This window comes from Chenopodium quinoa, unplaced genomic scaffold, assembly GCF_001683475.1.
Source record: "Chenopodium quinoa cultivar QQ74 unplaced genomic scaffold, ASM168347v1, whole genome shotgun sequence".
Taxonomy (NCBI): domain Eukaryota; kingdom Viridiplantae; phylum Streptophyta; class Magnoliopsida; order Caryophyllales; family Amaranthaceae; genus Chenopodium; species Chenopodium quinoa.
This window is the reverse complement of record NW_018743691.1, coordinates 3,367,245-3,382,014: the sequence shown is the minus strand read 5'-3', so window position 1 is coordinate 3,382,014 and position 14,770 is coordinate 3,367,245. Positions and strand designations below refer to the sequence as shown.

At 32.6% G+C, this 14,770-nt stretch overlaps 2 protein-coding genes across 2 annotated transcripts; one reads left to right on the top strand and one right to left on the bottom strand.

Moving 5' to 3' along the window:
• Nucleotides 1-3,616: 3,616 nt before the first annotated feature.
• LOC110683898 (arginine decarboxylase-like) lies at nt 3,617-8,414 on the top strand. The gene is made up of 4 exons (XM_021860304.1): nt 3,617-3,673; nt 3,762-3,794; nt 6,598-7,146; nt 7,281-8,414. Exons 1-4 carry the CDS (start codon nt 3,617-3,619, stop codon nt 8,280-8,282), a joined length of 1,641 nt encoding a protein of 546 aa, XP_021715996.1. The 3' UTR covers nt 8,283-8,414.
• Nucleotides 8,415-11,888: 3,474 nt separating this feature from the next.
• On the bottom strand, nt 11,889-12,698 carry LOC110683897. The gene has a single exon (XM_021860303.1). It carries the CDS (start codon nt 12,696-12,698, stop codon nt 11,889-11,891), a length of 810 nt encoding a protein of 269 aa, XP_021715995.1.
• Nucleotides 12,699-14,770: the final 2,072 nt, after the last annotated feature.

Here is a 14,770-nt window from a genome sequence, read left to right as displayed (position 1 = left end):
GCTAGATAAACGAATTTTTGTTAATCTGATGTCATTTTTGTAAATATATTAAAAAAGCAGGGTCATTTATTCAGTACTTTTGGTGAGTTGTCCAATTATTGTTTGCTTTTACTATTTGATGAGGAAATTACATATGTACCCCTCAACTAGTACATGAAAAGACGCATATACCCATCCACTGCTACTTGAAAAGACAATTATACCCCAAGATAATTGACTAGGTATCCCTCTTTACTTAATTGATCAATAATTGGATTTTATCAAAATTAACAAATCTTTTGTCTTTTACTATATCAAAATTGAATATAGGATTATGTTATGATAAATTTTTTGCATTTTATCCTTTACCTTATAAAACTAACTTCTAAAATAACTTCAATTTTTTTTGAAAACAATGAAAAGGTAGGGAAGAAATTATACTTGATTATTTCATAGATAATGATCAAATCGTATAAAATAAATCTAACCATAATAGACCAGGCCAGTACAAAAATGATGACTTTATTGGTTACTGGAGCCTTCAACCAACATGTTACATGTTTGCATTGTTTTTGTTTAAAAAGAAAATACATTTCCTTAGAATTCTCTACACTAGAAATAGAGAGCAAACTAACTAGAAAGATTGTCAGAATAACTTTTTCTAAAGGGATCATCTAAAAAGTAAGTTTGAATTAAATGCATTCATACAAAAAGTTACTCCGTACATAGATGTTATGGGTGAAATTATTTTTCTTTTGTATGTATTGTAAGTTTGTTCCCACTTTCAATGGCAGAATTTTACAAGTCAAAGCTAATTTTGCAAATAAAATATCCAATTCAGATCAGATTGAGAAAGTTAAATCAGATTAGATAAACAAAACATAGTTATAGTCACATTATTGAAATCTTGTTAAATTTTTATTGGTGTAAAAATATAAGAGTTTTTAAAATTTCAAATTAAGCATGTCTAGCTAGACATATTGTTGCCCACCAAAGATATGCAATAGTGACCATTCAAAAAACAAATGAGACAAATACTACTTAAAAAACAAACGAGACACAGATACTAGTAAAAGAACAGATTTAGAAAAATTTAGCAAACAATTCTAATATTGTTGATTTCATTCCTTAAGTGAATCATACATCATTAATTTGAAACAAACCATCTAGTGACAGGTAGTAAATACTAAATAGTCTATTTCTAATTTTTGTAGGAGCCAATAATATCATCAACATTTACTACAACGTGATACATGTAGACAATATAGTATGTACATGAATATGCATGTGTAGGTAATATAATAATCAAATAAATCTTTAACAATAGTATTTGCTTGTGATCTAGTTTGTGTATAAATTTGACCCTTTCCCTTTTCTCTACATAAGCTAACAAATAGTAAAGAGCAAGTGTGAAAGAAATAGAGAGAGGAGCAATTTACCTAGTTTTTGCTTTAAACAAACAAAAATGGCAATGACGATGGCAATTGCTTTCCTCTCTTCTTCATCGTCATCACCTTATTTTGTAAGCAATTTCTATTCCTATTTATCTCTCACACACATTGCAGAAATGAATCTTCAAAAGAATGTACCTTATATATAGTGCATGCTTAAAATCTCATGAGTCATGATAGAGATCAAGTATTTTGCATATAATATTGTCTACCACTTTATTCTAAGCTAGAAGTGTGTAATATGGTTAGCCTAGACTCGTATAAATATAGATTGTTGACATTATTTATTATTTTTGATTTGCTAAGTGAGATAATGATAAAAAAAACAGATACAATTGTTTCATATATGAGTTGGGGGTAAGTTAGGGAATCCTATATAAATCCTATATAAATATTATATAAATGTGCAAAAATATATATTCTTTGGTTAATTTTTTGATGCTAATTTTTTAAAAATTATTTTAGTTGCCCCATATTTACTTCAGTATAGCATTATTCACATCTTTAGCTCTTTAATGTGTATTCGTATATTAGGAAAATCATAATCATGTAATTTAATAAAGTTCTTGTCATGATAGATTCATATTAATATGTATTAGTTAATATCTATTATTTATAATTTAAACTTATACTTCATATGTAATTATAAATAAGGAATGGCCTAAAAAAAAAAAAAAATTTATAAATAAGGAATAAATTGTGCATTAACAAACAAGCAAAGTTATTAACTTATTATTATAATACAATATACAATAAATTAAATAAGCTAAATGAAGGAAGTACATTGCAAACTATCTCTCTCAATTCCTTTTCTTAGTGGCAAAATGTACACTAGAAGGGATATAGTTTTTGTAGTGTAATGAACGGAATAGTATACTTTTATAATTATAACTTCTTTATATAATCATTTAAGAAATTCGTAATTTTAAAATTATGCTGTTTAAGTCCATGCTTTTGCTTCGTTAGATCTTTATCTCATAATAATTTCTTTCTTCCTTCTTTGGAACAGAAGTTGGGCTCTGGTTTTTCTCGTATGAGCTCCTCAACCAAGGATAGAAGCTTAAGGGTGATTTCTCTTTCTAAGGCAAGTTTTTCTTTCCTCTTCATAAATCATTTTTTTTTAATTTTTAAAAAATTGATGATTTATTTTTATTTTGCTCCATTTACATTATGATCTAAAATTTTCTGATTAGATATGACTTGGTTTGATGTAGTTTGCAAATTTGATCTTATATGTACACTAATCCATTAAAAAAAATAAAAATAGAAATAACATATCGAATGAGAAGCCATTAATATCTTTCCAAATATGGTTTCAATGAAAAAAATATCTTTTCAAATATGGAAGTCTATAATTTTGTAATAACACAATTAAAGATATTTAAGAAAAACTAAATGCAAATAAAATAACACAATACTGAATAAGCAAATATCAACTTAAACAAGTTGAATTAAGCATAACATTAGAGTTTCTGGCTTATCAAGTATATATTTAATTATTTTAAGTTACTATAAAAGCTTAAAATAAAGGATTGTACGTGGCTTGGTATTTGGGGTAAGAGCCTAAGAGGTGGTGGTTTGGGGGCTGGAGGGTAGTTTCGTCATGGTGTGAGTCAATTCCGAAAAATCAGGTCAACAATTGAAACCGGTTATTAATAGTATTTTGAACATTATTTTATCTTTTATTAAATATATAGTTTTTTACAACACTTTTTAGTAGGTAGTTTTTCAAAAAATTTAGATTTTATTATAGTTAGTTTTTGACATTTAATATTGTTGATCTCATTCCTTACGTTAGATTTTCTTTCTTTCTTTTTATTTATTTTAAATATTACTTTATATACATAGATCAAACATCATTAATTTGAAATAGATCGACTAGAGACTGGTACTATTGTACAAATATTTCTTGGAGCCAATAGTATCATCAATATTTACTATAACGTGATGCATGTAGTGATGCAGACAATAAAGTATGTACATGAATTTGTGCTGGCAATATAGTAGTCAAATGAAGTAATTCTTTAACAATTGTATTTTCTTGCGTTATAGTTTGCATATAAATTTGACCCTCTCTCCCTTCTCTTAATACTTAAACAAATAAAAACCCAAGTGTTTCAGCTAGTTTTTGCTTCTTGTCAAAAAAAAAAAAAAAAAAAGCTAGTTTTTGCTTTTGACAAACAAAAATGGCAATGACAATGGCAAATGCTTCTCTCTCTTCTTCATCCTCGTCACCTCATTTTGTAAGCAAATTCTACTCCTATATATCTCTCACACATTATTTTAGGCCAATTGACCATATTGGTATAAAAGTTAACACCCTTGTGACAGATTGGTATAAAAGTTATTGCCGACGACATATTGGTATAAAAATTAACATGTGGCGACATATTGTTATATAAGTCAACAAATTGCGACATTTACCCCCTCTTCGGAGGATATGCGTATGACACGCGCTTAATTTTAGTGCAAATAATTTTTATTTGACATTTTGTTTTTTTTTTTTTTTTTTTTTTTTTTTTTACTTTTCTCTACTTTTTATATTAATTTAAAAAAATTATGAAGTAAAAATCCAAAAAAAAAAGTTGAAAGCCCAAAAGTGATGAGAGAGAAGCTAGAGGAAAACGAATAGGAAAGCTTGAGCAAAGGGATATAAGCTTGAATGTATTGAGGGCATTAGTCATTGAAGCATTACAAGGGTAGATTCTTCTGTTTTTTTTTTTTTTTTTTTTAAAAAAAAAACTCATATATATATATTTTCTTATTATATTGTTGATTTACAAAATTGAGGGTATAATTAAACAAATGAAGTAATAATGAAAGTTAGCGTCTACTAGTAATTGGTTTTGAAATTAAATAATTAATATTGAGATTTTGTTTATTGTTTATTAGTTCTTTGGGGTTTTATCGTTTGATTTATTTATTAAAGTTATTGTATTGGAAGGGAAGAGGGAAAAATTATTATTTGGTGCTGAATAAGTATATTATGATAATAAATAAGATTGCAAAAGTAATTAAAACAAATTTTTGAAGTATACAACACGCTCTTTCATCCGAAGAAAAAATAGGGGTAAATGTCACAATTTGTTAATTTATATACCAATATGTCGCCGGCAATAACTTATATACCAATATGTCATAAGGGTGTTAACTTATATACCAATATGGTCAATTGACCCATTATTTTACATGCATGTATTTTTAGAAATAAATCTTCAAAAGAATGCACCTAATATAAATATATAATGCGTGCTTGAATCTTCAAAAAAAGGCACCTAAATTTCTATCACACACATTGTACATGCATGCATTTTTGGACATAAATCTTCAAAAAAAAAAAAAAAAAAAAACACCTAAACATTTATTGAATCTCATGATAGGATCGAGTATATATATATATATATATATATATATATATATATATATATATATATATATATATATATATATATATATATATATATATATATATATATATATATATTCTGCATATATTATCTATCATTTAATTATAAGTTAGATGTGTGTAATTTAGTTAAGCTAATTTTCTATAGCTAGCTATAGACTAGATTACTTTATAACGAACATGCATGACATTTATTATTCTTGATTTGCTAAGTGAGATAATGATAAGAAAAAAAAAATTATAACAGATACCCTTTGTTTGTAGAAGGAAGCGTAAGTTAAAATAATCTTAGATATTATGGAGTACAAAAATACTTTCTCACTATTCACATCTTTTAGTATGGCCGTCTTTAATTGTTTGTAATTAAAGAATAATAATCATGCAAGTTCGTTCTTGTTAAATTCATAAATAATTCCTAACATCACATTGTTTTTTTGACACATCACATTGTTTTTTTTTTCAATAAAAATATATTTACTTTAGTATACTTTTAAAGTTATTAAAAATTAATTAAAGTTCGGCATTAACAACACACAAAGTTATCAAACATACATTAAATAAATAGGATGTAACATTGCTAACTATTCCCCTCTATGACTATCGGTTCTTTTTCTTAGTGGCAAAATGTGACCCTACAAGGTATTATGCTTTCTTTGGAAAATATATTTTGAAATTAATTTATTATGACCTCACATAATCGTATTATTTTCTTAGGTGTACATTAAGTCAAATAATTTAGGCAAATGGTGTTTACCCCTAAACATCCACAATGATAATTAAAAAAAATGGAAAAATAATAATTTTGACCACACAATAGGGAAGCACGTGGAAATTAAATAATTAATATGGACTTTAATGGGACGACGCAACTAGAAAATGAAATTAGATCAAATCAACTTTACCGAGTACATAAACATTAAATATGATCAGTATTACGGAGTATTACATACTCGTGTAGTCTTATCTCGCATTTTGGATTTGATCTTCTCTCTTTTTTAATACAAAAACATTGATGTCTTGAGATTAATCTACTAGTAATAATAATTTTAAATTGCATTTGTAAGCATATTTTAATCATTAATTAATGTGAAATTTGGGCTTTGCTTAAGGCGCTACTGTGAATAATAATAATTATTATTGTTATTTTATTTTTTTAGTTTAGAGATTTGTTTTTTTTAATAAGCGAAATACAAATGAGACATGAAAAGTGGGACAGAAGATTTTTTTCCCCTCCAATATGTATTTATATATATCTGTATGGATTAATAGAGCATGGGTTATTTCTAGTTAAGATGTTCATGTATCAAAATTTTATTTATTGAGGTTTGGTGTTCAAAACTAAGGGATAGTTTTACAATGATTACAATAATTTAGTAGCCATTGTAATCATTTGATTGTGACTAGTGATATATAGTGCTTAATTTGTACATTGATTTATTGACTAATAAATTAAGGATTAAAAGACTTTTTTTTGAAAAAAAAAAAAAAACCATCAAGTGATGGCCAATTAACTAAATTGGTATATAAAAAAAATGACCCCTAACACTGTTTGGTAAAAAAAATTTACTCCAATGACAATTTTGTAAAAAAAATTGGTGAATTCTTTTTATTACAAATCACAATAAATTATTACTGCGAGTAAGTATGTAAATGATTGTTAAGTTACATAAAATATAACCCAAATCATCAATTAAGAGAAACTGTATGTTTCATTATTAGTTAGAAATTTATCTGAATTTTGCTATAAACATCTTATTGCAGGAAAGTAACGATCTTGAACTAAGTAGAACTAACCAAGATGAACACCAAAATGCGAAAACATGGCCAACTTCGAACAATGATTTGATGACTTACCCAATTGAGATACCAAAAGAACAAAAGATCACTCCATTAGTTTCAGCACTTGAAAATGCAATCCAAGAAAACTATGCAAGTTTCCAATTTCCAGGACATAATTTAGGACTTGCAGCTCCATCAACGTTAACTCGACTCATCGGTGAACTTCCCTTCCACTACGACTTGGGAGAAATCGACGGCCAGTTTACCCCGGAAAGCCCGATTTTAGAAGCAGAGAAGCAAGCAGCAGGGGTGTTTGGTGCATCAAAGACTTGGTTTCTTCTAGGAGGTTCAACTTGTGGTGTTCTTGCAGCTATTATGGGTACTTGCAATCCCGGGGATACGTTGATTCTGCCTCGAAACTGTCATATATCATCAATCTCTGCATTGTTCTTGTGTGGAGCTGTTCCTAAGTATATATTCCCTGATTATGATTCTCACTGGGATGCTGCAACTTCAGTCTCTCTGTCAGAGGTATGTTCATATCGAAATTGATCATTGGTACACCTCGATATTTTCTTATCTGAACTTATTAGCGCTTATCTGACCTGATCTTTTTATATATAACAAAAGTACTTATGGGATACCCTGTATAATTCTTATGAAAGGTGGAAAGGGCAATCAAGGAATTGGAGATTGAAGGCCGAAAACCAGCTGCAGTTTTCATTACTTCCCCAACATACAATGGAATCTGCAGTAATGTAAAAGATATAGCTGCATTGTGTCATTCACGGGGTATACCTTTGATTGTAGATGAAGCTCATGGGGCACACTTCGGCTTTCATCCACAGCTTCCGGTTTCAGCTCTTCAACAAGGCGCCGATGTAGTTGTGCAATCAACTCACAAAGTGTTGATGTCACTCACTCAATCATCAATGTTACATGTATCACAAAGTTTACTAGTTGACAAGGAAAAAATCAACAGATGCCTTCAGATTCTTCAGAGTACTAGCCCAAGTTTTCTGCTTCTAGCCTCACTTGATGCTACTGCAGCTCAGTTAAAAGAAAACCCGGAAATTGTCTTTGACAACGCGATTCAGCTAGCAAAAGAAGCTAAAACCGCGCTGAAACAAATTCCAGGCATATCAGTCCTTGATTTTCCTAACACAGACCCCTTAAGAGTGACTGTTGGTGTACATGATCTTAATGTTTCTGGCTATGAAGCAAAGGACTTCTTATTCAAGGACCAAAGGGTAGTCCCGGTTTTAACTGGATCGCGTGCCATTACATTTTTGTTTACTCCAGGAAGCCGTAAAGAGCATGTTACTAGACTTATCACGGGGTTTTTGAACCTGTCATCGTCCTGCAGGAAGGCTAAGAAGCAGGGGATTGAGCGCGCTGCAATACAACCATTCGTTGATATTGAAATTAAACTTACTCCTAGGGAAGCATTTTTTGCTAAGAAAAAGAAGGTAGATATAAAAGACACCCTTGGGAAGGTCTGCGGCGAGCTGATATGTCCTTATCCACCGGGCGTTCCGGTTATGATTCCAGGTGAAGTGATATCAGAAAAGGCTCTGAATATATTGTTACAAGCTAAAGCATATGGTGCTAGAATTACTGGAGCTTCTGATCCTAATTTGTCATCTATTTTAGTGTGTGAGGTCTAAATGAACATGTATGGTAGTGATTATTATTAAATGTTTGAATTTGCTTGATAAAGATTGAAGTGCAGTTAACATGTGTTGGTTAATAAATTTATATGAATTTGTAACTCCAAAGAATTGTATCTTGTTGTTGATGTCGTTATTAAATTACTTTATTTTTTATATGAAATAATATGGTGGTCATATATCAAATGATGAAATGACCACTATAAAATAATTATTGCAACAATTAAGCATTGGAGTACTACGGAGCATATGTTATGACAATCTTTTGGGATTGATGGTCAGGCCTTCTCTCAAAGAAATTTATTCCCCAACATAAGGCCTCTCATATAATATGAACGAATGATTTGTTGGCAGCGCGCACTAATATATAGACAAGTTTACTAATTTATGACACAACAAGTAGCCAGCACGTTTTGCTTAATCATTTATTTGGGGTTAGTTGTCAAAAATCATCTAATCAAGCACTTTAGTGGTTGCCATCCTCCGAGGAAAAAAAAATATTAAGCTTGTTTAAATTGGTAAACGATTCTAACTTGTAACTTGAAGTTTGACTCGTTTAAACTTATAAATAAAGACTTTTGACTTGCAATAATTTATTATTTTTTCCGTAAAGAGAGCAGCAAGATAGCTAAGTGTCGTAGAAGGGATTCGACCTAAAGTTTCGGATACAACCCCAGTTTTTTTAACTAATTAAACTAGTTGATATTCATTTTTAGATTCAACTGTAATATACTAGTATAGCTTTGTCCGTCTGACCGGCGTATGAGCCACCTAGCAAAATGTCTTGTGAATGCTTAGCTTATTAGACTGGGAGAAAAATGGGTCATCAAATTATTATGAGAAATGAATGAAGTACTGTACTAGCTTAATTAGAACGATCTTCCAGATAGGGGATGTCCATAATGTTCCTACATTCAGTTACCATCCAAAAGAGCAAATTTTTCGATATGTCATGCATCTCCCTAAAATGTATATAGCTAGCTTATACTTCCTCCGTTCTTTTTTACTTGACCCGCTTTGACTTTTACACTATTCACCACCCCTTCTTCGACCGTATTTTGTGAATAATATGTAAGGAAAAATATATCTATGTTGGATCATTTTGAATTCGTCTCAATAAGTATTATCAGAATATATAACTTTTATATTTTTTAATTATGGAGAATTAAAATTATTGACTGTTTAAGTTTTGCATTGACAAGCGTGATAAAAGAAACAGGTTAAGTAAAAATAACAGAGGAAGTATCTTATTAGGCTTTTGTCCTCTTTTAATTTCAAAAGCAATTTGTCCAGTTAAGATCATGTACAAATGGAGGAATGTAACCTATCTAGGATTTATGGACAAATAAAAATATTGTACAGTAATTTTTTTCCTATAAAAATGGGAAATTAAATTATGTAAGTTGTTGCCTAGAATACAATCATAAATATATACGGAGTACTATATATGTTCTTGCCTACCATAAATTGATAAGTGTATAATATAAGGCCGGCCCGGCAGTCGGCAAGGCAGAATTGTTGTGTATTTAAGTATTGACATTTTGTATCAAAAACAAAGTACCAAACAAATCATTAAGTTTTTGGGGCAAAATTACGTACATTCTTTTGTGTTATTGTAACAATAATGGCTAAATTCAGCACCATTATGTTTGCTGTTACTCTTGGATTGCTTTTGGTGACTGCAACTTCTCAAGGTAATGTAGTACTATTATTATTGTAGATACATATGTGTAGGATGTTATTGATAAGTATCTTGATCACGCAACAATGTTTCGATCTTCAAAATTTATACTCGTAAAAGTCATGCTTCATTTGTATCATAACTTTTGCACCACTATCGCATATTGTGATTCATACATAAAATCGTATTCATGTACAGGGTATTATTTGATTCATCTCTATCTATCTAATTTGGCAGAAACAACTATACAAAAAATTGAGATACATACGTTGTAATTTGTTTATTAAGGTTAGTTGAATAAATGTTGTGAAATTAAAATTTGAATAAGATGTACATAATTAAAATTGTTATGTAATCCTAATTTTGATACTCACTTTTGAACTTGCATGGTCAAATTTTGGGCGTATGTGCAGATGTGTGTCCCAAAACAAGTAAAAATTTCCAAGGAGAATGTAATGACAACAAAAAATGTGATGAAACATGCAAGGCTGAGGGCACACTTGGTGGAGTTTGTAAAGATCGACCGACTACGTTCAACACTTCTGCTTTTAATGAATGCGCGAAGAAAAATCTAGTTCTTTTTAGCAATATGGACTCGTACAAGCCATGCCTAGAGAAACCAAATGAACTCGATATTGCTAATGGCATCTCCAGCGGGAAGAAATTGCATCGGACCTGGTCGGATTGCTCATGGTCGCGGGTGCAACTGTGCTGTCATCTGCTGATCTTGGCCATGGGTGCAATTGTGTTGTTATAATGTAGTGTTGTTCTATGAGTTCATGTTTTGTTATCTGCAACAGAGCGGGATGAGCTGCTTATGGACTCAGGAGTCATGGTTGACTTTTTTTTTTTAGAAAGCATAAATACGGTCCCTTAATTTTTGTATTTGTGTACTTTTAGTCCGGACTTAGTCTAGTCAGCATTAGTTTAGAGACTATTACTTTTTTTTTTAATTAAGAGTTATACAGTACTACATTTTAAACCGATCAACATTTTATAAATCTTAATAAATTATCTGCAACTAGGGCACAATTTTCGAAATATAAAAAAAAATTCAAAGTTGCATGCAAATAACAATTAACAGAGTATGATCAATTTAACACTTAAATAAATATGAAAGGAGTTGATGATTTGAGAATAAATGATTTACCTATTAATGAAGTATATACTCGTAATTAGAGATGGCAACGGGTCGGATTTGGACTGGGTCGAGATGGACGCGGATCCAGATCTGTTTTTGTATCTAGGATCCAGATTTGACCCGGATCCCTCGGATCTGGAAAATGGAGACCCATATCCAGATCCGACGGGTACAACATATCCAGGTCTGGATCCGAGTCCAAAACGGGTCCAATATATTTTTCTTAATATTTTGCAAAAAATGTAATGTTTGGGTCACAAAATGCATTTCAAACTTTCGTTGGGGGTTATTAAGTTCAACTTAAATTAAAGTTTTACAACTAATCTAAAAACACAAAGTAACCAATAACTTATACACTTACATTTTAAAATAAATATTATAAACAACGAAAAAAGTACGATATTACAAATGAGCAAGTGAAAAAACAACGATGATGTATCCGATATGAGCATCCATAATTCATCTCTTGAAAGGACTAATTTTTATCACTACTAACATCATCAACATTTTTAATATAAAACCAACAATTTTAATTTTTTTTTAATAGGAAAATTTAAGAACAGGTAAACGGATATGGGTCCGGGTCTAAGGGAATTCGAGGGAAAGAGAGGGAAAACGCAAAAGTGGGACCCATGCTGACGTCATTTGTAAAACTGGTGGGAGTTTAAAAAGTTTTGGAAAAAACTAGGTGGTAAGATTTTTTTTTTTTATTTAAAAAAAAACTCGAGGTGGTAATGTCAATTTTTTTTTTTTTTTTTTTGACACAAACCGCAAGAGATGATTATATTAAGGCCACTTTGTCAGAGATAACAAAGGGTAAAGAAAGAGGTGGACAATCTTCCATCCATAGTTGCTCACCAGACAAAGTAAGGGAGTATTTAGCTATGGAGTGGGCCACCTTATTACAAGTTCCAGGCTGAAAATTAAAAGTACAAAAGTCACACAAACTAGCAGCATACAAAATATCATCCACGAGCAGTTGGGTGGGAGTTCTTTCCCTATTTTTGGACAGCAGCATATTGATGAGGTTCAAGCAATCAGATGAAACCAGCAGCCTCCTCAGCCCAGCATCAAACGCATATCGAAGACCAAAAAGCATAGCTTCAGCTTCAGCATTGCAGGCACTCCAAACACCCGTGACAGCCCTACCACCAGCCATCATAACATCACCGAGGTGGTCACGCATAACCATTCCCAGACCGATTTTTCCGTCTTTAGAGAGAGCAGCATCAGTGTTTAAAGTGAATTTGTTAGGGGGCGGCGCCTTCCAACAATGGTTATCCCCATTTTCCTCATGATGTACCACACTAGACTCACGCATAGCCGCCGCCTCATACTCACCAAGGAGACTAAGGGTCTTCGCACATACCATAGGGGCCTCCAACTTCTTCTTCTCGAACAGCCACAAGTTACGCACCTCCCAAATCTTCCACCAGAACATTAAGAATAATTCCCAACTGTTTCCACAAGAGAGTTTCTTCGCCATATCGCAACACCACTCCTCAACAGATGCCATTTCCCAACCTCTAGTGTCAAGTCTCAAAGGTGAGAGCTTCCATATAATCTGACTTTCAGGGCATAGGGCAGCCATGTGCATTAAGGATTCATGATCCTCTCCGCAACGTGGACAAATAGGGTCAATTTGCATCCCCCTTTTGCACAGTTCCTCTCGAACAGACAACCCTTTTCTCAATGCACGTCATAGCACTGATTTCACCTTAGGAGGGACCTTCGCTTCCCAAATTTTCTTCCAAATTTGAGCGTTTACATCACCATGAGAGGATCCCACAAATGACTTACTACGTTGCATTTCAAAATGATAAGCGGAGCGAACAGAGAACTCACCATTTTTTGTTCCATGCCATTGTAAAAAGTCATCCTGTTCACTTTGGGCCAGCCTAATATTGGAGATATCCTGATACTCAATTTCTGATAAAACTTGTCCTACATTCCAGAACTTCATTCCTTCTTCATTCGTTTCAATCCATACAACAACCAACAAATTTTGCATTTCTTCAGAGTTTGGAGGAGATAAAAGCCGAGAGCCAGGTAAACCATCAACCCAATTGTCACCCCAAATTTTCACAGATCTGCCATTCCCTATTACCCACCTCGAACCTTCTTTCACCAGGTTTCTAGCACTCAAAATGGATCTCCAAATGTAGCTTGCCGATGGAGGGAGTTTGGCGTCCCAAAATGAGGATCGAGGGAAATATTTCCCCTTAAGAACTCTAGCTGCCAGGGAGGTAGGATTCTCTATAATCCTCCAACATTGCTTTGCAAGCAAAGCCATGTTGAAGGCCTTCATATCTCTAAGACCAAGACCCCCCTCCTTCTTTGCCTTGCACATTTTTCCCCAACTTATCATCACTAACTTCTTCTCTCTATCCTTTTTCCCTCACCAAAAATCACGGCAAACTGCATTGATGTTATTTATGGCGGAGTTCGGGAGTTTGAAACATTTCATAGCATACGTCGGGATTGCTTGGGCCACTGATTTTAGAAGGATTTCACGTCCTGCTCTTGATAGGTACCTCTTTCCACCCCTTGACCTTTTTCCATACTCGATCTTGGATCACTTGGAAAACAATTTTCTTGGATCTACCTATATAAGTAGGGAGACCAATATATTTTTCATGTCTTTCAACTTTTGTAAAGTTCAACTTTGATTAAAGTGTTTCCTGCATATTGGTACTAACATTACGACTAAAGGATACCTCTGATTTTTCCAAATTGATCTTCTGACCTGAAGCAAGCTCATATGTGGTGAGGATGTCAAGGATCGCCTCTACCTCAATATCATTTGCTCTAGTGAAGAGCAAACTATCATCGGCAAAAAACAAATGGGAGATAGGTTCAACATTCCTACCAAGTTTTACCCCATGAATCAACCGATTTTGCTCGGCCTTCTGAAGGAGAGCGGAAAATCCTTCAGCATATATTAAGAATAAAAAGGGGGAAATAGGGTCGCCTTGGCGAAGTCCCCTATTTGGCACGAATTTTGAAGAGGGAAAGCCATTAATCAGAATCAAGTACGAAACTGTTGACAGGCATCTCATGATCAATGACACAAAGTTATGGTCGAAACCCAATTTTTTCATCATTCCCTCAACAAAACTCCACTCCACTCTATCGTAAGCCTTAATCATGTCAAGTTTCAAAGCTATGTAACCACGGATTCCAGACTTCTTTTTTCGGAGGAAATGAAACATCTTATATGCCACAAGAACATTATCAGTTATCAATCGCCCCGGCACAAAGGCACTTTGATTCTCGCTAATAATGTCAGGAAGAATTCCCTTAAGTCTATTTGATAACACTTTTGACACAAGCTTATAGAGGACATTGCATAAGCTAATGGGCCGATAATCCTTAGTGGAGTCACACTCTTTCTTCTTGGGAATAAGAACAATGTGGGTATGATTAATAGTATCAATTGGATCATTGTTGTTCAAAATATCAAGCACGTGAGAAACCACATCATCACATACTGTATTCCAAATTTTTTTTATAAAATCGAGCAGGCATACCGTCGGGGCCCGGGGCCTTCGTAGGATGCATTTGTTTAAGAGCATGGGTTACTTCTTCCCTTGTGTATCCCTGTGTCAGCATTGCATTCATATCCTCAGATACACGAACATCAACCGCATCAAGAACCTGTTG